Genomic DNA, 27,428 nt, shown 5'->3' with positions numbered 1-27,428 from the left:
TTGTGAGATATTAAGTGAGAATTGTGTGATATAAAGTCAGAATTGTGAGATATTAAGTGAGAATTGTGAGATCTAAAGTCAGAATTGTGAGATATAAAGTCAGAATTGTGAGTTATAAAGTCAGAATTGTGAGATATAAAGTCAGAATTGTGTGATATAAAGTCAGAATTGTGAGATCTAAAGTCAGAATTGTGAGATATAAAGTCAGAATTGTGAGTTATAAAGTCAGAATTGTGAGATATAAAGTCAGAATTGTGAGTTATAAAGTCAGAATTGTGAAATATAAAGTCAGAATTGTGTGATATAAAGTCAGAATTGTGAGATATAAAGTCAGAATTGTGAGATATTAAGTCAGAATTGTGAGATATAAAGTATGAATTGTGAGATATAAAGTCAGAATTGTGTGATATAAAGTGAGAATTGTGAGATATTAAGTGAGAATTGTGTAATATAAAGTCAGAATTGTGAGATATTAAGTGAGAATTGTGAGATCTAAAGTCAGAATTGTGAGATATAAAGTCAGAATTGTGAGTTATAAAGTCAGAATTGTGAGATATAAAGTCAGAATTGTGTGATATAAAGTCAGAATTGTGAGATCTAAAGTCAGAATTGTGAGATATAAAGTCAGAATTGTGAGTTATAAAGTCAGAATTGTGAGATATAAAGTCAGAATTGTGTGATATAAAGTCAGAATTGTGAGATATAAAGTCAGAATTGTGAGATATTAAGTGAGAATTGTGTGATATAAAGTCAGAATTGTGAGATAAAAAGTCAGAATTGTGTGATATAAAGTCAGAATTGTGAGATTTTAAGTGAGAATTGTGTGATATAAAGTCAGAATTGTGAGATATTAAGTGAGAATTGTGTGATATAAAGTCAGAATTGTGTGATCTAAAGTCAGAATTGTGAGATATTAAGTGAGAATTGTGTGATATAAAGTCAGAATTGTGTGATCTAAAGTCAGAATTGTGATATGAAGTCAGAATTGTGAGTTATAAAGTCAGAATTGTGAGTTATACAGTCAGAATTGTGAGTTATAAAGTCAGAATTGTGAGTTATACAGTCAAAATTGTGAGTTATTAAGTCAGAATTGTGAGATCTAAAGTCAGAATTGTGAGATATAAAGTCAGAATTGTGAGTTATAAAGTCAGAATTGTGAGATATAAAGTCAGAATTGTGATATAAAGTCAGAATTGTGTTATAAAGTCAGAATTGTGATATAAAGTCAGAATTGTGAGATATAAAGTCAGAATTGTGTGATATAAAGTCAGAATTGTGAGTTATAAAGTCAGAATTGTGATATAAAGTCAGAATTGTGAGATATAAAGTCAGAATTGTGTGATATAAAGTCAGAATTGTGATATAAAGTCAGAATTGTGTTATAAAGTCAGAATTGAGTGATATAAAGTCAGAATTGTGATATAAAGTCAGAATTGTGATATAAAGTCAGAATTGTGTGATATAAAGTCAGAATTGTGATATAAAGTCAGAATTGTGTTATAAAGTCAGAATTGTGAGAAATAAAGTCAGAATTGTGAGTTATAAAGTCAGAATTGTGTGATATGAAGTCAGAATTGTGAGTTATACAGTCAGAATTATGAGTTATAAAGTCAGAATTGTGAGATCTAAAGTCAGAATTGTGAGATCTAAAGTCAGAATTGTGAGTTATAAAGATATAGTCAGAATTGAGTTATATAAAGTCAGAATTGAGTGATACAAAGTAAGAATTGAGTGATATAAAGTCAGAATTGAGTGATATAGTCAGAATTGAGTGATATAAAGTCAGAATTGAGTGATATAAAGTCAGAATTGAGTGATATAAAGTAAGAATTGAGTGATATAAAGTCAGAATTGAGTGATATAAAGTAAGAATTGAGTGATATAAAGTCAGAATTGAGTGTTTTAGTTCAGGGAACGAGGGTTACATACGTAACCGAGACATTCCCTTTCAGTCGGTCACGTTCGACGTACGTCAGAACTGAACCGACGAATGGGATCTCATTCAGGGAACGAGGGTTACATACGTAACCGAGTTCTTTTGCCGTAACCGTGTTCTGTGGGAAGGGTATGAAAAGTCACCACATCCCCTGCACAACCTGGAACATAACATCTATTTCCATGATCTGCCATTTTCGCTATCCTCGTGTGACGCATGCACTGCCGTATACAAATGTTGGGGGCGTACATATTAATGATCCCCAGTGATTGCGTCACTTTTGGCTTTATGTCAAGAATCGTCTGCTTTTCCGAGGTGTTTTTCATGCACGAGATTTACATACGAAGGAGGAAATAATGGTGTTTGAGACTGTATGTGTTGTCCATGTACTGAACTCGTTATTCAACTATGCCATGGTTAATTAATTTTTTCATTCTAGGGCACCTTTAATACAGGTGGCGAGTGAAGGACAGAGGAGCCTCTTAAAGAAGAATTTGCAGGTCTGTGAGAGCCAGAAATCTTCTTTTTTCTGTAAGTGACCAAATACTTATTTTCCACCATAATTTCCAAAAAAAAAAAAAAAAACTTTAAAAATCAAACAATGTGATTTTCTGGATTTATTTTCTCATTCTGTCTGTCTTTTGTGAAGTGTACACAATTGGTGGCTGACTAAATACTTTTTTGCCCCACTGTATAAAGTCACAATTGTGAGATATAGTCAGAATTGTGAGACATAGTCAGAATTGTGTGATATAAAGTCAGAATTGGGAGATATAAAGTCAGACTTGTGAGTTATAAAGATATAGTCAGAATTGTGAGATATTAAGTGAGAATTGTGTGATATAAAGTCAGACTTGTGAGTTATAAAGATATAGTCAGAATTGTGAGACATAAAGTCAGAATTGTGAGTTATACTGTCAGATGTGTGAGATATAAAAGCAGAATTGTGAGATATAAAGTCAGAACTGTGAGATATAAAAGCAGAATTGTGAGATATAAAGTCAGAATTGTGTGATATAAAGTGAGAATTGTGAGATATTAAGTGAGAATTGTGTGATATAAAGTCAGAATTGTGAGATATTAAGTGAGAATTGTGAGATCTAAAGTCAGAATTGTGAGATATAAAGTCAGAATTGTGAGTTATAAAGTCAGAATTGTGAGATATAAAGTCAGAATTGTGTGATATAAAGTCAGAATTGTGAGATCTAAAGTCAGAATTGTGAGATATAAAGTCAGAATTGTGAGTTATAAAGTCAGAATTGTGAGATATAAAGTCAGAATTGTGAGTTATAAAGTCAGAATTGTGAAATATAAAGTCAGAATTGTGTGATATAAAGTCAGAATTGTGAGATATAAAGTCAGAATTGTGAGATATTAAGTCAGAATTGTGAGATATAAAGTATGAATTGTGAGATATAAAGTCAGAATTGTGTGATATAAAGTGAGAATTGTGAGATATTAAGTGAGAATTGTGTAATATAAAGTCAGAATTGTGAGATATTAAGTGAGAATTGTGAGATCTAAAGTCAGAATTGTGAGATATAAAGTCAGAATTGTGAGTTATAAAGTCAGAATTGTGAGATATAAAGTCAGAATTGTGTGATATAAAGTCAGAATTGTGAGATCTAAAGTCAGAATTGTGAGATATAAAGTCAGAATTGTGAGTTATAAAGTCAGAATTGTGAGATATAAAGTCAGAATTGTGTGATATAAAGTCAGAATTGTGAGATATAAAGTCAGAATTGTGAGATATTAAGTGAGAATTGTGTGATATAAAGTCAGAATTGTGAGATAAAAAGTCAGAATTGTGTGATATAAAGTCAGAATTGTGAGATTTTAAGTGAGAATTGTGTGATATAAAGTCAGAATTGTGAGATATTAAGTGAGAATTGTGTGATATAAAGTCAGAATTGTGTGATCTAAAGTCAGAATTGTGAGATATTAAGTGAGAATTGTGTGATATAAAGTCAGAATTGTGTGATCTAAAGTCAGAATTGTGATATGAAGTCAGAATTGTGAGTTATAAAGTCAGAATTGTGAGTTATACAGTCAGAATTGTGAGTTATAAAGTCAGAATTGTGAGTTATACAGTCAAAATTGTGAGTTATTAAGTCAGAATTGTGAGATCTAAAGTCAGAATTGTGAGATATAAAGTCAGAATTGTGAGTTATAAAGTCAGAATTGTGAGATATAAAGTCAGAATTGTGATATAAAGTCAGAATTGTGTTATAAAGTCAGAATTGTGATATAAAGTCAGAATTGTGAGATATAAAGTCAGAATTGTGTGATATAAAGTCAGAATTGTGAGTTATAAAGTCAGAATTGTGATATAAAGTCAGAATTGTGAGATATAAAGTCAGAATTGTGTGATATAAAGTCAGAATTGTGATATAAAGTCAGAATTGTGTTATAAAGTCAGAATTGAGTGATATAAAGTCAGAATTGTGATATAAAGTCAGAATTGTGATATAAAGTCAGAATTGTGTGATATAAAGTCAGAATTGTGATATAAAGTCAGAATTGTGTTATAAAGTCAGAATTGTGAGAAATAAAGTCAGAATTGTGAGTTATAAAGTCAGAATTGTGTGATATGAAGTCAGAATTGTGAGTTATACAGTCAGAATTATGAGTTATAAAGTCAGAATTGTGAGATCTAAAGTCAGAATTGTGAGATCTAAAGTCAGAATTGTGAGTTATAAAGATATAGTCAGAATTGTGAGATCTAAAGTCAGAATTGTGAGATATAAAGTCAGAATTGTGAGTTATACAGTCAGAATTGTGAGTTATAAAGTCAGAATTGTGAGTTATACAGTCAGAATTGTGAGTTATAAAGTCAGAATTGTGAGTTATACAGTCAGAATTGTGAGTTATAAAGTCAGAATTGTGAGTTATAGTCAGAATTGTGAGTTATTAAGTCAGAATTGTGAGATCTAAAGTCAGAATTGTGAGATATAAAGTCAGAATTGTGAGTTATAAAGTCAGAATTGTGAGATATAAAGTCAGAATTGTGAGTTATAAAGTCAGAATTGTGAGTTATACAGTCAGAATTGTGAGTTATAAAGTCAGAATTGTGAGTTATACAGTCAGAATTGTGAGTTATTAAGTCAGAATTGTGAGATCTAAAGTCAGAATTGTGAGATATAAAGTCAGAATTGTGAGTTATAAAGTCAGAATTGTGAGATATAAAGTCAGAATTGTGAGTTATAAAGTCAGAATTGTGAGATATAAAGTCAGAATTGTGAGTTATAAAGTCAGAATTGTGATATATAAAGTCAGAATTGTGATATAAAGTCAGAATTGTGTTATAAAGTCAGAATTGTGATATAAAGTCAGAATTGTGAGTTATAAAGTCAGAATTGTGATATAAAGTCAGAATTGTGAGATATAAAGTCAGAATTGTGTGATATAAAGTCAGAATTGTGTTATAAAGTCAGAATTGAGTGATATAAAGTCAGAATTGTGATATAAAGTCAGAATTGTGTGATATAAAGTCAGAATTGTGATATAAAGTCAGAATTGTGTTATAAAGTCAGAATTGTGAGAAATAAAGTCAGAATTGTGAGTTATAAAGTCAGAATTGTGTGATATGAAGTCAGAATTGTGAGTTATACAGTCAGAACTATGAGTTATAAAGTCAGAATTGTGAGATCTAAAGTCAGAATTGTGAGATCTAAAGTCAGAATTGTGAGTTATAAAGATATAGTCAGAATTGTGAGATCTAAAGTCAGAATTGTGAGATATAAAGTCAGAATTGTGAGTTATACAGTTAGAATTGTGAGTTATAAAGTCAGAATTGTGAGTTATACAGTCAGAATTGTGAGTTATAAAGTCAGAATTGTGAGTTATACAGTCAGAATTGTGAGTTATAAAGTCAGAATTGTGAGTTATAGTCAGAATTGTGAGTTATTAACTCAGAATTGTGAGATCTAAAGTCAGAATTGTGAGATATAAAGTCAGAATTGTGAGATATAAAGTCAGAATTGTGAGTTATAAAGTCAGAATTGTGAGATATAAAGTCAGAATTATGAGATATAAAATGTCAGAATTGTGTTATAAAGTCAGAATTGTGATATAAAGTCAGAATTGTGATATAAAGTCAGAATTGTGAGATATAAAGTCAGAATTGTGTGATATAAAGTCAGAATTGTGATATAAAGTCAGAATTGTGATATAAAGTCAGAATTGTGTGATATAAAGTCAGAATTGTGATATAAAGTCAGAATTGTGTTATAAAGTCAGAATTGTGAGAAATAAAGTCAGAATTGTGAGTTATAAAGTCAGAATTGTGTGATATGAAGTCAGAATTGTGAGTTATACAGTCAGAATTGTGAGTTATAAAGTCAGAATTGTGAGATCTAAAGTCAGAATTGTGAGATCTAAAGTCAGAATTGTGAGTTATAAAGATATAGTCAGAATTGTGAGATCTAAAGTCAGAATTGTGAGATCTAAAGTCAGAATTGTGAGTTATACAGTCAGAATTGTGAGTTATAAAGTCAGAATTGTGAGTTATACAGTCAGAATTGTGAGTTATAAAGTCAGAATTGTGAGTTATACAGTCAGAATTGTGAGTTATAAAGTCAGAATTGTGAGTTATAGTCAGAATTGTGAGTTATTAAGTCAGAATTGTGAGATCTAAAGTCAGAATTGTGAGATATAAAGTCAGAATTGTGAGTTATAAAGTCAGAATTGTGAGATATAAAGTCAGAATTGTGAGTTATAAAGTCAGAATTGTGTTATAAAGTCAGAATTGTGAGATATAAAGTCAGAATTATGAGATATAAAGTCAGAATTGTGTTATAAAGTCAGAATTGTGATATAAAGTCAGAATTGTGATATAAAGTCAGAATTGAGTGATATAAAGTCAGAATTGTGAGATATAAAGTCAGAATTGGGATATAAAGTCAGAATTGTGTGATATAAAGTCAGGATTGTGAGTTATAAAGTCAGAATTGTGTTATAAAGTCAGAATTGAGTGATATAAAGTCAGAATTGTGAGAAATAAAGTCAGAATTGTGAGTTATAAAGTCAGAATTGTGTGATATGAAGTCAGAATTGTGAGTTATACAGTCAGAATTATGAGTTATAAAGTCAGAATTGTGAGATCTAAAGTCAGAATTGTGTGATATGAAGTCAGAATTGTGAGTTATACAGTCAGAATTATGAGTTATAAAGTCAGAATTGTGAGATCTAAAGTCAGAATTGTGAGATATAAAGTCAGAATTGTGTGATATAAAGTCAGAATTGTGTGATATGAAGTCAGAATTGTGAGTTATACAGTCAGAATTGTGAGATATAAAGTCAGAATTGTGTGATATGAAGTCAGAATTGTGAGTTATACAGTCAGAATTGTGAGTTATAAAGTCAGAATTGTGAGATATTAAGTCAGAATTGTGAGTTATACAGTCAGAATTGTGAGTTATAAAGTCAGAATTGTGAGATCTAAAGTCAGAATTGTGAGATATAAAGTCAGAATTGTGAGATATAAAGTCAGAATTGAGTGATATAAAGTCAGAATTGTGATATAAAGTCAGAATTGTGATATAAAGTCAGAATTGTGATATAAAGTCAGAATTGAGAGATATAAAGCCAGAATTGTGTTATAAAGTAAGAATTGAGTGATATAAAGTCAGAATTGTGAGATATAAAGTCAGAATTGTGTGATATAAAGTGAGAATTGTGAGATATTAAGTGAGAATTGTGTGATATAAAGTCAGAATTGTGAGATATTAAGTGAGAATTGTGTGATATAAAGTCAGAATTGTGAGATCTAAAGTCAGAATTGTGAGATATAAAGTCAGAAATGTGAGTTATAAAGTCAGAATTGTGATATAAAGTCAGAATTGTGTGATATAAAGTCAGAATTGTGAGTTATAAAGTCAGAATTGTGATATAAAGTCAGAATTGTGATATAAAGTCAGAATTGTGAGTTATAAAGTCAGAATTGAGAGATATAAAGCCAGAATTGTGTTATAAAGTCAGAATTGAGTGATATAAAGTCAGAATTGTGAGATATAAAGTCAGAATTGTGAGTTATAAATTCAGAATTGTGAGATATAAAGTCAGAATTGTGAGATATAAAGTCAGAATTGTGAGTAATAAAGTCAGAATTGTGAGCTATAAAGTCAGAATTGTGAGCTATAAAGTCAGAATTGTGAGATATAAAGTCAGAATTTTGAGTTATAAAGTCAGAATTGTGAGTTATAAAGATATAGTCAGAATTGTGAGATATAAAGTCAGAATTGTGAGATATAAAGTCAGAATTGTGAGCTATAAAGTCAGAATTGTGAGTTATAAAGATATAGTCAGAATTGTGAGATATAAAGTCAGAATTGTGAGATATAAAGTCAGAATTGTGAGTTATAAAGTCAGAATTGTGAGATATAAAGTCAGAATTGTGAGATATAAAGTCAGAATTGTGAGATCTAAAGTCAGAATTGTGAGTTATAAAGATATAGTCAGAATTGTGTGATATAAAGTCAGAATTGTGAGATCTAAAGTCAGAATTGTGAGATATAAAGTCAGAATTGTGAGATATAAAGTCAGAATTGTGAGATATAAAGATATAGTCAGAATTGTGAGATATAAAGTCAGAATTGTGAGTTATAAAGATATAGTCAGAATTGTGAGATATAAAGTCAGAATTGTGGGTTATAAAGTCAGAATTGTGAGATATAAAGTCAGAATTGTGAGATATAAAGTCAGAATTGTGAGATATAAAGTCAGAATTATGAGATATAAAGTCAGAATTGTGAGTTATAAAGTCAGAATTGTGAGATATAAAGTCAGACTTGTGAGATATAAAGTCAGAATTATGAGATATAAAGTCAGAATTGTGAGATATAAAGTCAGAATTGTGAGTTATAAAGTCAGAATTGTGAGATATAAAGTCAGAATTGTGAGTTATAAAGTCAGAATTGTGAGTTATAAAGTCAGAATTGAGTGATATAAAGTCAGAATTGTGAGTTATAAAGTCAGAATTGTGAGTTATAAAGTCAGAATTGTGAGATATAAAGTCAAAATTGTGAGTTATAAAGTCAGAATTGTGAGTTATAAAGTCAGAATTGTGAGATATAAAGTCAAAATTGTGAGTTATAAAGTCAGAATTGTGAGTTATAAAGTCAGAATTGTGAGATATAAAGTCAGAATTTTGAGTTATAAAGTCAGAATTGAGTGATATAAAGTCAGAATTGTGAGATATAAAGTCAGAATTGTGAGTTATAAAGTCAGAATTGTGAGTTATAAAGTCAGAATTGTGAGTTATAAAGTCAGATGTGTGAGATATGAAGTCAGAACTGTGAGATATAAAGTATGAATTGTGAGATATAGGGCTCTATTTTAACGATCTTAAACGCAAGTGTCAAAGCGCGAAGCGCAAGTAACTTTGTGGGCGGGTCTCGGCGCTGTTGCTATTTTCCCGGCGGGATAAATGGCTCTTGCGCCCGGCGCAAATCTAAAATGTGTTGGTCTGAAGTAGCTTCATTATTCATAGGTGTGGTTTGGGCGTAACGTGAATAAACCAATCAGAGCGGCATCCAACATTCCCTTTAAAAACAGGTGCGCAAGTTCCATTATGGATTGCTATTATTATGGCGTATTTACCAGGCGCACGCCAGGAGCGGTTCACAGCCGAGGAGACTGATGTTCTTGTAAGAGCAGTGAAAGACAGAGAAGTTGTGTTGTATGGTGATGGGAGAAACCCACCCAAAATAGCATCGGTTAAACAGGCGTCAGTTAAACAGTTTTTCAGTCGATTTTTTTTTCCTGGTTCTTGACGGACAAACCAATTTGTCAGATGTCCTTATATATATATATATGTCTTGCCACTATTGGGCAAACCGGTCTGATCCTTAATTACTACAATAAACCTGAATAATTTTTAAGCTCGATTTATGCCTTATTTTTTCACATCTTCGTCGCACACCACAATGATTTCCGTCATCTCATGTGTTAATTTTTTTTTTTAGTGTAACAATTTATGCTTTGCAAAAATAACAGTTGCATCTGTGTAGATTACATGAGCAAAGTGTATGAGCGTTGTGCACGCTATACATTATGGTCAAGCATGCGCCCTTAAAATAACATAATGAACAACGTGCCACTGACTTTAGACTAGGTTTTTTCTGATCAGTGGCGCAATTGTTTAATGGAACAGCAAAATAGCACCAGGGATTGTTTGCGCCGGAACACGCCTCCTTTTTTGCGCTGAACCGCCCAGGGAGCGCAAGTTCATTCACTAGTTAAGCGACGTGCTTCTGTGGAGGGAAAAGCACGCTTTGCGCGGGTGCAAAATAGGAATGACAAATGCGTAGGTGTACAAAGTCAATTGTGCTGGGTGCAAGATAGGCCCTATATCGCTCACAATTCTAAGAAAAAAAAATCAATTGTGAGATAAAAAGTCACAATTATTATTTTATTTGTTAACTGTTTTATTCCGTGGCTAAAACAAGCTTCCATATTCATGTCATTCCAAACTTGAATGACTTTTCAGAACACAATAGATATTTGACAAAAGTGAATGTGATATTGTCAGAATACAAAAAATTGTGAGTGAACTTTGCCGTAAAGCTACAGTGTATCTGTGAAATATTATAATTGAACTTTAGACAGGCAGGAATTCTGATTTGAAAAAAAAAGTCTACACATTTTCATTTGTAGTATAATCCATTTCCATTAAACAACATAAAAACAAAGTAAACTGTTTTTGATTTACATGTTTGGGTTTTTTGTTCATGTTTCACGTTCTTATGCTGCATTCCAAAAAAACCAGGCAGGTTTTTGTTACGTTTTTTGTTAAGGTAAGTTACGACTTCAAACCATGACTCATGACTTTGTAGCGTTCCAGGCAAAGTCACACCAAACTGCCTGAGCGCAAGGAATTCTGGCAGCTAGATGTAAACAAAGCATGGCGGACCGTACGGGGCTTATGGCAATTTACAATAATTTATATCACCAAAGGTGCTTACTCCTTGCTTATTTGAGGGGAAACTGAGGAGAAAAAATGGCACAAAAGGCAAGAGCAGCTGTTATATCTTTTATTTTACATTATTTGTATATTCGTAAGGGCTGCCATTGTTGTTTCGTGGGCTATGTTACGTCATACCTCGTATAAGTTCACAGGTGGGAAGTCACGGGTTTGACAGCCGTTCCAGTGCACTTTCACGGGTAGAAAGTTAGAAAAAACACGGGTTACGGGTTGCCTGGAAAGCAGCATTACAGAGGATTGACGCATGTGTTAACTGAACTCAGAACCTGGATAAACACTCGAGTGGTGAGTGGATTCCAAATTCAACACCTGTGATTGGCCAACTGTGTTGTAGATATCCACAAACATGTCTATGATTGGCTACATTACTCACCGAAGCGAAAACACTTTGGAAATGTAATCATTTGACGAGTGCAAACACAGATACACACTGGATCTTTTGCTAGCTCCTTTTCGCTAATAATATGCTATTATTTTTACGAATTCTTACAGAGGATTACATATCCTAGACAAGCAGTTATGGGGAGCTTTTCCCTCTAAAAGCAGAAGCAGCAGCAGGTGGCAGTGATTTAAATTACACGCTATTATCAAGTCGGTCTCAAGCTCGGAACAGTGATGTCCATGGGGTCCGTGAACAAGCCTCCCCCAACCCCTCTCTGGCGCCGGGCCTGGTTTTGTGTGTTTTCACTGCATCCACGCTGTAAACCAATGCTGCCTCTCAGTCTTTCTGCCACTCAGTATGGCGTAATCACAGTCGCTCCAGCTGACGGTGACGTCGCGTGCATTCCCTCTATTCCCTAGTCTCGTGTGTCATGTTGTCATTGGTTCATTTAGTAATGCAAGTTCTCAGTTCTGTTCAGTCATTGGTTCATTGTTTAAACATTGGTCACAGCAGTGTCTTGTATAGTCATTAGTCTTTGTGTATTTAAGCCCTCATGTTTGCCATGGTCCTTGTCGAGTATTGTCGATTGATGTAACCCACAATTGGTGAGTGTCTGTTTCAAGTCAAGTCAAGGTCATGTTTGTTTGATATCTGTTCACACTGTAAATAAACTGCATTTGGGTTCAGCAAACTTGCCACCAGTGGAGCTCTTTGTTAGTGGTGGTGAGAATGTATCATTGTACTTACACAAGGTACGAATACATTTAAAAAAATGGGCAAGGCTCATGTAGGCATATATGAGCAAAATAAAAGAAGATCATTATAGAATGAAGTGCCTGTAAAACGGGAATTAATACAAAATGAACATGCTCAAAACTACACTTAAATATGTATTCGTAATTTCATATTATGATTTATTCTTATCAAATAAATGAATGACACTTGAAACGGCGCAAGAGGTTTGCGTTATTTGAATCAGAATACGACACAATCACGTGGTTGTGATGTTTTTTTTTTTTACTGTGTGACACTTTTGTGTATATAAATATATATATGTGTATATAAATATATATATATGTGTGTGTATATATATATATATATATATATATATATATATATATATATATATATATAATTTCTTTTTTTATTTTATTAGAAAAAAAATAGCAAATTAACAAATTATAGTAGCTTATACAATGCAAGTGATCATAGACATACATACACGTATAGTGGATAGAAAAACAAAACAATAACAAATAAAGAAAGAAAAAAAGGAAGAAAAAAAACAGAAACAAAACAAAACAACTGAATATAAATATAGTGATGTACATTTACATTTTACATTTAATCATTTAGCAGACGCTTTTATCCAAAGCGACTTACTAAAAAGGGGAGAGTAATAGAAGCAACGAAACAGACAAGGCCAAACCCTTTAGAGCTGTAAGAAATCTCAATTAATTAGCACAGTACACAATTTTTTGTATTTATTATTATTATTTTTTTAAGACATCTACAACAAAAACTCACGTACGCAAAATGCCGAACACTGGATTTTGATAGCTATGATAACAACCCATTAGGACTAAGGCTGTTGCCCCAACTGTTGTCGTTAATGCAGATTCAGTGGCCCAATGGGTTGGTTTTGTATTCTAGCTAAACGCGCAGCAATAGCCATCTACAACAAAAACTCACGTACGCAAAATACAGAACACTGGATTCTGATACTTATGATAACTATGTAACATACCCGCCGTAAGGCACAAATCCAGATGAGAGACGTAGATATGATCCAGGAGTGTGTGCTTTTTGGTCATTGCTGTGGTGATCAGTAAGTGCTATTCTGTATTGGTCAAGTGCAATTGGAAAAGATGTGTCTTAAGATGTTTTTTAAAAATGGCTACAGACTCGGCAGCACGAATTAAGATCGGCAGGTCATTCCACCAGGTGGGAACGGTCCAGGAAAATGTCCGTGAGAGCGATTTCATGCCTCTTTGGGATGGAACCACGAGGCGCCGCTCACTCGCAGAACGCAAGCTTCTGGAGGGTGTGTAAGTCTGAACAAGTGAGTTCAGATGCAGGTACATTTGGTAAGTTTAAGCAATGGAATATTTTAGTGATATCGATGTTTACAAGGGTAATTTGAGATGCTCATAGTAATAGTAATACATTTATACTTGAGGTAGTATTCATACCAAAAAATAATAACAAATAATAACTGTAGTAACAGTAATGGTGGTATTAGTGATAGCTAATAGTATCAGTAGTAGTGGCAGTAATAATTGTAATAGCAGTAGTAGTGATAGTGATGGTAATAGTAGTAGTGATAGTAGCTAATTGTAATAGTAGTAGTGATAGCTAGTAGTGATAGCATTAGCTTTGATGCACACGACAATAATAACAGTAATAATAATAATAGATGTAATGTTAGCATTAATAATTAATAATAATTAATAATTAAAAGTAATATAAATCATGATAGTGATGAACCGATTAGACCAGGCAATCCAGTTATTGTGGAGGGAACACTATGGTCTAGGTCTGGGAGCCGCTCTAGTGCTGCCAGTGAGCACCACCAACAGACCCCCCTGGACACAGTCACTTCCATCTGATCCACCTGGGACCCTCCCCGCTGCCAGCGACACACAACTCAAATGAACCTCTTTGCTCCATTGAGTCCTTCTTCATAAAATACACTGAGGCACTATGACAGGCACCTCCAAACCAGACTCCCCTAGTCTGGATGTGGCCTGATATAACAAAAAATATTTTTTTTGTAGCCCCCCCCCCCAGTTTATTATTATTATTTTGTATAATTTGGTAAAAATATGAAGAAGCACATGCAGGACTATTTTTTTTTTTTTATTTCTGCTTTTGTGGTCCGAAAAGGATAGGTCATAGGGCATTAAAACAACAGCAGGGTGAGTAAAAGATGGCTTTATTTTCATTTCAGGGTGAACTATCCCTTTAAATAGCTGTATAATTCCTAGCTTTCTAATTTCTAGCAAATTTTCATTTTATAATAAAAAAAAATACATAAATGAATCATTTAACAAATAACACACATTTAAATATATATATTTTAATTTTAATATATAATTTCTTAATAATCCTTATTGTTTTGCCCTGAACACGGAAACTAATTATGGGGGATTATTCCGTGTGGAAACATTCACAACCAGTGTGGACAAAATCCAGATGTCTATGGCACGGTGCATCACTCAATCCATCACTGAACTGAATATACCCAACAGTGTCATGATAACACTCCAGTGAACACCATTGCACATAAATATTCATTCATTCTGTTGAATGGGCTTAATGCTGCGCTTACAGTCCCTGCGGCGGACCCCAAGTATTCTCCTCCATCTAAGTGGCATGCATTTTTAATACTTTTTATCACATTCAAGGGAGTCGAGAAACAACTGTACGGCATTCAGGACCATTAACCACTCGAGGAGCCGAGATAACATTTGCGTTAACAGGTGTTAGCGCGCCTCTAGTGAAATGGCTCAATGGCTTAGGTAATTCAAATAAGCAGAACACGCAACTGCAATTTGCTTCAGGCAGTCAAATTCCACATAAAGCTTTTTGGGCCATGAGCAAGGCAACAATTTAACCTTTGACCGGTGGCATTGTGAAACAAAGGATAAAATCAATAATGAAACATTATCGTTTTCTCAATATGTTCGAGCATAACGCGATTGAACCATAAATCACTCTTGAGATTGCTTCCTGCTGGGATTGGCCATACGTGCAGTCAGTCTACAATTGACCTTACGGTTACATATGCAGAGTCGAGACCCATGAGACCAGGCCCACACAGAGCTCTGCGATCTTTTTCTCGTTCCAGCAGCTGCCGGGCGACTCCCGAAGGCTCGTCTCGCTGAAGGGTCGGTCACACAAACACATATGCAACATGGATCCAGCCCACACAGGCAGCGACCTGCTTGGCTTTACTCACCCTTTTGCCCTCTATCCCTGGTGTTCCTGGTTGACCGGGCAGGCCAGCATCTCCCTGGGGGAAGATGGGTAAAGTATCAGGGTTTTAGTTCTCAGAAAACATCGCAAGCTAGTCTGGATCTAGGCTTCCACCTGTTTGTGGTCATGACTGCCCTCAAAAACATAACTTAGACCCAGAAGCAACATTGATGTGAACACGAGCACATAGCAGCTGGCTCTGCCTGGATGGGTTTACATGTCGGCGCTTATTAAAGTGCTGAGAGACAGATGTTTAAACGGCATGTTCACAACTCATGGGTGAACTTCGTTAGGAAAGGCAAAAAAATGTTATCATTAAATTTATGAAAATGCTGTTGAAGCGCATACCTTTTCTCCAGGAGCTCCTGGGGGACCCTGAAAAAAAAGACAAATTTGGCTTATTTTTAATATCCAAACTAGACATTTGGTGAAAGATTGATGTTTTTAAAAGAAGTATTTAATGCAATTTGTATAAGACAAAAAATTGACAAGCTACAAAAAGCTTGATAAAATACAGTAAAAGCAGTAATACTGTGAAATATTATTACAATTAAAAACATTTTATTCTAATATATTTAAAATATAATTTTGTGCTGTGAAAAAGCTACATTTTCCGCATTAGTGTCACATGAGCCATCAGAAATTATTCTAAATATATTTGATTTCCTGTTTAAGAAACATATTTTTATTACTAACAAAGTTTAAAAAACATTACTGCTGAGCAATATATTAGATATTGTGATCATTTTAAAATTTCTTTGAAGAATAGGGAGTTAAAACAAAAAACAAATACACTATATTGCCAAAGGTTTGGGACACCTGCCTTTACAGCTATAACTGCTTCAACTCTCCTGGGAAGTCTTTCCATAAGGTTTAGGAGTGTGTTTATGAGAATGTTTCACCATTTTTCTAATAGTGCATTTGTGAAGTCAGGTACTGATGTTGGACAAGAAGGCCTGGCTCGCAGTCACTGCATGAATTTATTCCAAATGTGTTCTATCAGGTTGAGATGCAGGCCAGTCAAGTTTCTTCAAACCAAACTCGCTCATCCATGTCTTTATGGAACTTGCTTTGTGCACCGGTGCGCATTCATGTTGGAACAGTAAGGGACCATCCCCAAACTGTTCTCGCAAAGTTGGGAGCTTGAAATTGTCCAAAATGTCTTGGTATGCTAAAGCATTAAGAGTTCCTTTCACTGAAACTAAGGGGCCAACCTCAACACCTGAAAAACAAACCCACACCATAATCCCCCTCCACCAAACTTTACACTGGGCACAATGCAGTTTTGCCAGAAAAAGAAACGTGTTTTGTCACTCCGAAGTACACAGCTCCACTGCTCTAGAATCCAGTGGCAGCGTGCTTTACACCACTGCATCTGACGCTTTGCATTGCACTTGGTGATGTAAGGCTTGGATACAGCTGTTCAGCCATGGAAACCTATTTCATGAAGCTCTCTACGCACTGTTCTTGAACTAATCTGAAGGCCACACAAAGTTCTGAGATTGGTATCTATTGACTCAAAGTTGGTGACTTCTGCACACTGTGCGCCTCAGCATGTACTGACCCCACTCTTGTTCCCAACTGCTTCCACTTTGTAATAATACCACTAACAGTTGACCTTGGGATATTTAGTAGTGAGAAAATTTCACAAATGGATTTATTGCACAGGTGCTAACCTATCACAGTACTATACTTGAATTCACTGAGCTCCTGAAAGCAAGCATTCTTACACAAATGTTTGTAGAAGCAGTCTGCATGCTTGGTGCTTGATTTTATACACGTGGCCATTAGAGTGCGGATCGGGTCGCATTTTTCTGTCCGAGCCCGGCCCGCGTCCGACAGAGCAGTAACCGAACCCGACCTGAGCCCGACAGGCATTAAAATATTTATGTCCGAGCCCGACCCGAGCCCGACAGTTAAAATCTATTTTTTTTTCCTCATATACTAACGACACGTACGTTTGTTTGTGTGGAAAGCCCGCTTTTATTAAGCAACTGTAGGAAGGCATTCTGAAATGTTTACAGACGAGCGCATCAGCACGCCCATGGGGCATCAAACGTTACACAGAGCCCAATCAAATAGCCAACTGAAATTAGATGAACAAAGGTCTGCTAAAAATGGCCCAAGCTAACAGAACAAAACATTAACGTAACACAATTGAAATGCTTATTGAAATGAAAGTCATCTTACCAATTTTCTCAAACTGTATGGTTCCTAAACTCTAACATGGGATCTATTTACATAATCTATCCATCAAAGTTTAGGCTAATCGAGGTTTTACGCAGAAAAAGGATTGCATCAACTGTAGATGGCTTCAAGGCTGTCCTGCTGCCAGCAGCGCTGAAGTTGCGCTCACTGGAATGACAAGGATGCGGCGGGCAATATGCACGCACGTGTTGCGCGTCACGGCGACATAAACAAATTTCCGCATGCAGGAAGACGGATGTTAGGGTAATATTTTAGATTTACTTTAATCACAAAAACAAACCAATGCATCAAGTTAAACAGGCCCATTGTCTATTTCATAATAAGCAGTTTTAAATTTAAAAGGTTCAATGCCTTATCGCGCTGACGTGACCGAGCCAGACCCGAACGTCATTTCTAAATATCTGTCCGAACCCGGCCCGACCCGTCGGGTAACGTCGGAACCCGTCGGGCTCAGGTCGGGTATCCATCCTCTAGTGGCCATATAGGTGATTACAATTACTTCCCAATACTCAGATTGCCAATCAGAAACAGTAGACTTTTATAATACATGTATAATAAGACATTTATAATGTTGTAAAATATGTCACTTTTGATCTATTTAATTCACTACTTAAAAATAAAAATACATTTTTTTAGTGTATTTTGGTGTAATTGAATATATAAATGGCAGTGCTTGCAATGCATCAATATAGTATTGTTACAATTTTAGGTACATTTGGCTTTAACTGTTTTTAAATGGCATGCTGCAGATGTTTTGCAAACATTCACTCAGGACACATCTATTTTATTTTATTTATGAACATTAAATACATAACATGATTTTGCCTTTTAGATGGTAAAATAGATTTAAATAAGCAGAAGCGATCAATCACAACTTTGATTGTTTTATTTTTATTTTTATTTTTCGTTATATTTTCACTTTTGAAAATTCTTATAATTAAAGTAACCTAGCTGAAACGATCTACAAAAAATAGACATATTTTAATCGAGTCAATACATTAAGCAGTTCTAGTTGAATAAGCTACAGAAATATCTGAAGAAGCCAACATTTCTACTTGAGTTTAATTAAAAACACTGCGAAAAAAAGGCAACAGCCTTTCACTATGAATCATCAACAATTCCAGGAAAATGCATTACAAGCGCTGTAATAAAATTCTCATGAAAAATAAAAACAATCAAATCTGCATTGCTGTGTGCTGGCATTCAGTTTCAGAACAGAAATGAAATGTGTTTTTACCTGATCTCCTTTTTGAGCTTGCTTTTCAATCTAAGAGAAAGCAGAAGGGAAACTATAATGTCTTTCATCAAACAAAGACACCAGCAATTAACTTCAGCTGTTAATGCTGTTAAAACAAAGGTCAGGATATCTTTACAGTACATGACCCTGTAAAAAGACAAACCGCATGACCATTCACATATAGACAAGGCGCATACAAGACGCATACAGACGGCCTTTCAGATACAGAGTGTGGTGTTATCTTTCAGCTGGCATCCTCGAAAACACTGACACATCTTAGAAACAGCTGCAAAAATAGCCATTCACTCGTACTGTCTGGTGAAAGTCGGAGAACAAGAGCTTTAAAAGCTCCTAAAACTGTCAAAACGTAACGCGGGAGAGACGGCCTGTGATGTTAGAGGCCGTAAATAAGAGCGACAGATGTCTATGCTGGCAAGATCCATGACAGAATATAAAATAACCTGAAACATTGATAAAATCAAAAATGCCAGCTATAGGCTATTTGTTTATACATAAATAACATTAGCCGCAAAAGCTTGTTAAAATGTTTTTGTACTACACGATTTACAACTTGACTACAAGAGGGAGTGGCAAAACAGCGAGTGTGTTGTCGGCATTCACGTTTGCATCCCTGGTATTCCTGCTTGTCCTCATAAAATGTAAAATTAGCATTAGTAAATAACTGTTATGCCCTGATACAGTTCCGTTGGGGTTAGTTTACTGTTTAGGTTAAATAAAGGGGCAGAGCTGTTGTACTGTATCCTAACACACACAAAGATCATACATCCCTTTGTTGTTTTATAAGATGTAACAGACATGTCTCTCATATGAAGTGCTCCCTACTTACAGGACATGTGTAACCTTCACAGTCTGGTTATTCCAGTCACCCCAGTGTGAGCATGTACTGGCTTTCTTTTGCATTTGATGTGTTTTAGTTGTGAATATAAAGAAAGTGCATGGCCTATTTATAGTATTAAAATCAACATGAAACTTTGCCATACTGTTTCAAAGTTTGGGGGCGTAACTAACACACTGCACGCAAATGTAACATTTGATTGTTCTGAATGATCTACTGAATCAGGACAATGCAAGACACAGGTCAGTGCAACAAAATAAAACCTTGAAAACTTTTAAACGTGACTGTCACGTTATTAGAACGTTGTTGCATGCACGACATGCTAGCACATCCTCCTAGCACATTTAAGTAGAAAAACAAAGGAAAAGTAGTGCAGTGAAGAGGAAAAGGTGTTCTGTATGACCGGAACATATTTTAACTTGAGAAGCGCGTTTTTAGAACGCTGTTCCAATACATGAGACGCGAGGCAATGGTCAACTGTCCGTCTAGCACATTTAAAAGGGTACTTCAGTGCTGGGAAGATGTATCTGTATTTAAACTGGGTTATTAATGTAGTAGAAATGTGAAATTATCTTTGAATTTGGTGCTTTCTAGACTGAGAAAAGACAGAAAATGTATTTTTGTCTCATGGGGATGAAAGACTACAATTCCTAGAATGCTTCGCTGCTCTGTGAGGCCATTCCCTCAGAAGACAGTAGAAATAAAGTTGGAGAAGACACTAGAAATAAATACTGACCGTGTCTGTTCAATATAATGATCGAGTCGTCGTGCGAGTCTCACAGCACTAACTGCAGGAGTCAGATTACATTTAATGTCATAAATGAGCTGAATGAGCTCTCATGATGAGAGCCGAGGTAATCGCGACCACGTTCGCGGCATACATTCACAGCGCGTGTTCAGTCTGGCATGTTTTCAGTTCATGCCTTTGGAAGCTTAAAGGGGGGGTGAAATGCTGTTTCATGCATACTGAGCTTTTTACACTGTTAAAGACTTGGATTCCCATCCTAAACATAGACAAAGTTTCAAAAACTAATGTTGGACGTTTGATGGAGTATTTCTGTGTCAAAAATACTCCTTCCGGTTTCTCACAAGTTTCGGAGAGTTTTTTTCGAGTATGGGTCGGCTTGACGTTAATAGAGCGGAAGGTCCTTGTATGGGCTGTACGGGCTCTTCTCCCGGTAGGGTGCGCGCGAGCGTGACTAGAGCGAGAGAGTAAATGCACGCCCATAAACACTTGCTCAGCTGCAGATCCAGTCGTCCGTGAACACTTATGTCGTTATAGTCCATGGCGCGTTCCACTTTATTCCTATGGGTGACATCAAGCGACTTCAATGCTTCAGCACAGCATTCCGGGAAGGCAGCGCTGCATTTGAACCGATTTGAACGCAGAAATGACGGGAAGCTTCACAACATCGCTTCAGTCGCTTCGCAAAGTGGATTTCCACGGTCACTGCTGTCACAGGACTTCACCAAATCATACCAAAGATGGAAGCAGCCGGTGAGTAAAACTGCTTCAAATGTCTATGCTGTTGGCTGTCGTCGCGTGAGTAAACATCAGTAAAACGACACGATCGCGTGCTTCGTCATTCAAATGCGCTAACGGTTACTCCATTGTTGTTCTATGTATAACGTTACACTAGTCTGACGTGCAAAACCGTTTTGCTTGCTACTGCTAAGGTTTAGTCGCATACAATAGTCCATAAACCGAATCATGTCCTCATAAACTGCGAGTAAACACACACAAATGTTGACAGGCCACTAAATACAGTACATACCACAGAGACGGACGTCCTGCTGTTGCTGTTTCTCCTGTTCAGTTTATTTCAGCCTACGGATCTGATTTTGGATCAATAGCCATGGGTTTCTCCACGCTTGAGGACGTCACCGCTTTGTGCGCATTCGTCATTCTTTTGATCCGCCCACACGATACACCACCAGGCGCTCGTTTTTTTTCCCGGAAAGACTCGGCATAGCCTATATTTATTTTATAAATATAATAAAACTAAAGACTTTTCAGAGATATGAAGGATGCAATACTACTCTATAGGTACTCAAGATTGACATGAGATTGACTGAAACTGAGTGCCCCCCCCCCCCCCTTTAACTTAATAGAAATTAATTTGAGAAGTTAAAACACTTACATTGCTCAGCATATTTCAGTAATGAATGCCTACAGCTGGGAGCGGAGCTGTGAGTGCGATCTAATCAAACATGAGGAAATAGCTCCCTCTGCTGGCTGTAGTCTTCAGCCTTTGGTCAAAAATTCCTCCGATGATGCAAATTTCATCAATTTGCGTCATGAGGAATTTTTCCAGAAATAAAACGCATAAAGCTCTTTAAATCTCTATTTTTAAAAGCGAACCGGATTGGTGCTTGCAACACGGAGATATTACAGTTAATGCCCAGAGCCCCCCTCAGCTAAAACGGCAGCTTTGGGGCCATAAGCATAAAGGGCATCTTTGTGCCTCTTAACGGACACAAAATGCAATTAAAATGTCTGTCCAACATGAGCAGGTCCCTTACATGACAACGAGATGCATTTAGCCACTTAGACAATGTTTAAATTCATCTAAACAGTGTGTTAGACGGCTAGCTGTATCTTGCGTTGAAGTCCCGTGAGAACTCAGCAGTAGCTGGAAAAAAAAGGCAAATAGTCCAGTTGGGAGGAGTATCGTGTGTAAAGCATGATTATTTTATTACTGCACATCTTTCCTCAAGCCGTGTGTGCCCAAATAGAAGGATAAATCAAGTTTACATTACCTCCACAGTGGTTGAACCCGTCTTCGACCACGGAATGGTATTTTTCTTCAACCGGCCCTCTGTGTTGTGTCTGTGTAAGTTAGTCAAGTGTTCGCTGCAAATTTTCACAATCGGAAAGGCACAAACGTGAACCATTTCTTCTTCACTTGTGAGCCCGATCAGATCATCACTTTAGTGATGCCCGGCCATGAATGAATATAATATAAATATAAATAATATAAATATAAATATACATATTTTGAATATAAATAAACAAATGTCTTGAATTATATGTTGTAACTCCAACCGTTCACTGAACTGAGTCGTGTTTTGCTGAGAGATCTGATGAACTCACGAGCAGCTGATACCGAGCATGCGCGAGTAACTGAATGATCAGAGGTCCTCATCGGATCAGCAGGACAGAACCGAAAACCGTTTCTCTCGGACACGTTCAATACTGAGAACCGATGAGCCGATGAGCAGAGCCTCTTCATACACACTTCACATGCTCTTCCCAACTGGACTATTTTTCCGGGTAAAACGGCGTTCCCACGGGACTTCAGCGTGAGAAACTGCTAGCCGCCAAAAACAGGTGAATTTAAACAATGGCTAAGTGGCTAAACGCATCGCGTTGTCATGTAAGGGCCCTGTTCATGTTGGACAGACATTTTAATTGCATTTTGTGTCTGTTAAGAGGCAACGTTTATGTTCCCTTATGTCAACGTTCCCTTTACGTTTATGCCCCCAAAGCTGCTGTTTTAGCTGGGGGGGGCTCTGGGCATTAACTGTAATAACTCCGTGTTGCATAGGCGGATCTACAGGAGGGCGGGGGCGGGGGCAGGTGTAGTTTAAACACGTTTAACTTAAAATTACATTTACACTTACATTAACATTTATGAATTGGGCAGACGCTTTTATCCAAAGCGACTTACATTGCATTTTAAGGTACACATTTTTTTGTCAATTCTTGCTTTCCCTGGGAATTGAACCCATGACCTTGGCATTTCTAGCGCCACGCTCTACTGGTTGTTACAAATGACATTTGTAATAAATGTATTGTATGCTAAAGACGGTTCAGCATCAGCAAAAACAGTGAGTCTATTAGGCCTACAATAGCCAAAATCAGCAGTTGTGATTCGTAAGAGCACTCTTCCCTTTGATTAGCCTAATTTTGATTTTATTAAAGACAAGAACAGCTTAATAAAAAATAAGATATTACAAAAAATATTGTAACCATAACTGCCAACTCTCATGCATTCACCGTGAGACGCGCAATTGACACTTTTCACGCTCCCATGCCACACATACATTTTGTCACGCACAGAAAAATCGCGAAGCAAAGAGGACACCGAGACCCACAGAGCAGGTTACTTATGATATATAAAAAAAACCTCAGCTCTCAAAATTCTGTCACTTTTATTACGAAATTCAAACAATAAATGCCGCTTGTAAATGTCACGTGACAGATCCCTAGCTGCACGTGGACTGATCATCTCTACTAGCTAATAGTAAAATAAACACAAATGAACAATGTTGAAAGAAACAGTAGCCTACAACTTACCTAAATGTATATTCCTCATAATATCGACCAATCAATCTAACAAAGGGGTCAATAAAACAACTGGAGAACAATTATGTCACATAACATTTACCTCAGGAAAGCCCTTAATGACCATAATAGGCTATAGCACATTAGTTGGCTAGACAAAAAAAGAGCTATAGAGTGTTTTGCTATATGTGTAGTGTACCATATTACATATTTATAATATTTTTATTTATATCATTAAATAAAATTGTTATTATAATAAAAAACGCATTATATGTAATTTGAGTTATTTTTAACCTTAAATAACACTGCTAGCTGATAGGGCTCTCTGTATGTTTACAGCATTAGGTGAGTTGTTTTTTATTGAGATTAGGTACATCTTTGTGCCTAAGATTTATCTAAATGAGTCAATATTAAAACAAATCACAATAATTGAATTGAATTGAAATAACAAAAAAGCGTAGCTTACCAGAAATTGTACCATTGTAAACACTGTAACATGCTGTCACTAAACCTAATAAAATTCAGTTGTTACTAAAATGTTAGTGACAATCACAATACACTTATTGTGATGCAATTATTATAATTTTTTTACATTAGATTTAGCTACGCAGTCCTATTAAATCCAATTCCTCTCAGATATCACAGCAATGAAACCAGGTTACAACTGGGGAAATAACAAATACAATAAGATAAAGTAGTCTTAACTTAACTGGTGTGTGCATGTGATAAATCTTTCTGATTTTATATTTGTTATATAGGCTAATTATTATCTACATGGCCCTACAGTGTAATGTATTACAATGTGGACTGTAATTATACGTTTTTAATTATAATAAGAACAATAAGTGTATTGTCCACTGTTGTATATTTGTAGTCCACTGCATCTTGGACACAATTATTGTACTTTTTTATATTTTCTTTTTCTTTTTCTTTTTATACTGTTTTGTTTTGTTTGAACACTGGGCTTATTCCTTTGTAGTGTGTAAGGGCATGATTAAACAATAAGTACTGTAGTTTAAAAGTGGTTTTGTGTTTGTTTTGTTAAAGCAATTCACATATAGGGATTTCCATGTACGGTCTACACCTGCCACCCAGCCAAGACCTCAAGACCATGCAACAAATTCTAGATCCGCCACTGCCGTGTTGCAAGCACCAATCCATTTTTTATATTATATATATATATATATATATATATATATATATATATATATATATATATATATATATATATATATATATATATATATATATATATATATATATATATATATATATATATATATATAGACTGTACTCACAAAGATATAAAGATCAAGATAAACGTAAAAATGTCCTTTAAGATATGGATTTGACAGTAATGCGACAAAAGTAACCATGTTAATTCTAATGCCTGATCTGTGACCAGTGATTTCTGATTAAGTAATGATTCATGTACAATCAGTAAATTCACCCAGTGACAAAAAGGTCAACTTCACATTATTTTAGTAGGATAAAAATAATCTGTTGTTTAAACTGTGATAAAATGATATATAGAAAGAGATTAAAGAATGCTACCTTTGCAATCGCTGGAGCTGTCAATTAAACAGCATGAGTTTATCAGCGACTGAGCCAAAAGCTCCCTTTATAATCAACACATCTCTTATTAACATCACGTTTCCACTGTTAGTTATGATAAAAGCGTTTGTGAGAGTGCAGAAATTGAGTTGCAATGACGGGATCGCTGCATCCATGTCTGTGATAGGCTAATGCTAATGCAATAATCAACACTTTTCATGATTAGTTAACCTTGCGAGCCGTAATAGTAAAAATGTGCATATTTTAAATGCAAAGATGTTAGCCAATCACAGCAGTGGGCGTATACACTGAAGACACGCCCCTTCAAACCGAGTGTTCAGAGGGCTAAAATCAGGCCCTTTTATAAGTGCACACCAGTAAACATTATAAAAGAGAAAAAGAAAGCAGTTCATGACCCCTTTATATAAAAAAACACAAAAAATTATAGAAAAGAACTGCAGTGGAACACATTTGAGTACTAAATATCATTGCTTGCATCTGCATCGTCACATGTGCATGTTGAATGTGATTTTTCTTTAATGAGTGGGAAGAGGAGGCGGGATGTGTGTATTATAACACTGATTGGCTATTAGATGGGTCAATCAATGTACTGGAGAAAACAGTGACCATAAATGTAAAGAAACTTTGTTACTAAAACAAAAAACAACTTAAGTTGCTTGTAAGATTTTCCAAACAAGCAAAAAAATTTTTTTTTAAATAAGCCCCCCAAAAAACACAACCCACATTTATTTTATGCGACTTAACTAAAAAAATGATTGGCTCATGGAAAGTGACCGTTACTTACCCAAATGGAACTGATTTCGAGGTCAATAAAAGTAGTTCTCTCTCAGCTTTTGAACACAATTACTGTGTAATGATTGTATGTAACATAACACCCTGTTTGAGCATCTTTCTTATATCTGTGTCAGCGATAAGCAAAGACCTTAGCAAAGACATTCCTTAAATCTCATTTCAGTCTGAAATGACATAGAGTGAATTGAGATACATACCGACAGCGTTCCCGAAACCGGCAGACCTGGGTCCCCCTGCAACAGACACAATCGAATTCAGAGGAGTGATAATTGTTCAAATATAAGCAGATCATCCAAACAGCTGCATTTTGTTCCTAAAATATACAGAATGAGATGAAGTGCAAATGATACATACAGTTAACAGATCATTATCACAAACTAAATCAGGACTGTGGTGTGAAAGGGTTTATAGAGCGTTAACAATCAGGTTATAGAGCGTTAACAATCAGGTTAACTGAACGTTAAGCCACTTATTGCACATTTTAGTCGCAATTATGCAGAAATATCTGATGCAATTTGCCGTGATTGGCCAATCAGAATCAGATATTTCAGAGCGCTGCGCAATAGGCTTTTTGCAGAATCTCAACTAAACAAACAGGAAAACCTCATTGCATTCGCTTTTCGATGAAAGTGTTAACAGCTGAATGAACTGCCGGCAATATTTATGGACTTTCATGGTAGCTAGTTATTTTTATTGTTGGCATTTTATTTAAATTTGAATATCCAAATATTAATCTGCACATGCTATGGACATTGGTTATGCTCATCTTAAAGGCAGTTCTAACCCTTAATTTATTTCAAACCTGTATGAGTTTCTTTCTTCTGTTGAACACAAAATAACATATATTTAAAAACTCTCAGGAACCAAACATCTGATGGACCCCAGTTGACTTCAATAGTATTTTGCCTTCCATACAGCAACTCTTTTTTCACCCACATATTTAAAAATATCTTCTTTTGTTTTCAACCGAACAAAGAAATGCATACAAGTTTGGAACAACCTTTAAGTTGGTTTAAGACATCTTGAGTAAAAAAGCTCAATATTTAATGAAACATATACACTGATCAGGCATAACATTATGACATTATTAACATACTGACAGGTGAAGTGAATATAACTGATTATCTCTTCATCACGGCACCTGTTAGTGGGTGGGATATATTAGGAAGCAAATTAAAATGTTGTCCTCAAAG

General features: G+C 35.4%; 1 protein-coding gene across 3 annotated transcripts in view; it reads right to left on the bottom strand.

Moving 5' to 3' along the window:
• LOC137045021 (collagen alpha-1(XIX) chain) overlaps positions 1 to 27,428 on the bottom strand; it is a 305,351-nt gene that overhangs the window by 190,970 nt on the left and 86,953 nt on the right. For all 3 annotated transcript variants that reach the window (XM_067421446.1, XM_067421447.1, XM_067421448.1), the window contains exons 11-14: positions 26,433 to 26,468; positions 18,725 to 18,754; positions 15,628 to 15,654; positions 15,263 to 15,316 (exon numbers count right to left, since the gene is read on the bottom strand). In XM_067421446.1, coding sequence (XP_067277547.1) covers positions 15,263 to 15,316; positions 15,628 to 15,654; positions 18,725 to 18,754; positions 26,433 to 26,468 — 147 coding nt within the window. The remainder of the gene's footprint in view (positions 1 to 15,262; positions 15,317 to 15,627; positions 15,655 to 18,724; positions 18,755 to 26,432; positions 26,469 to 27,428) is intronic.

Source organism: Pseudorasbora parva, chromosome 17, assembly GCF_024679245.1.
Source record: "Pseudorasbora parva isolate DD20220531a chromosome 17, ASM2467924v1, whole genome shotgun sequence".
Taxonomy (NCBI): Eukaryota; Metazoa; Chordata; class Actinopteri; order Cypriniformes; family Gobionidae; genus Pseudorasbora; species Pseudorasbora parva.
Note: the sequence above shows the minus strand (reverse complement) of the source record. Positions and strands in the feature narration are given on the sequence as shown.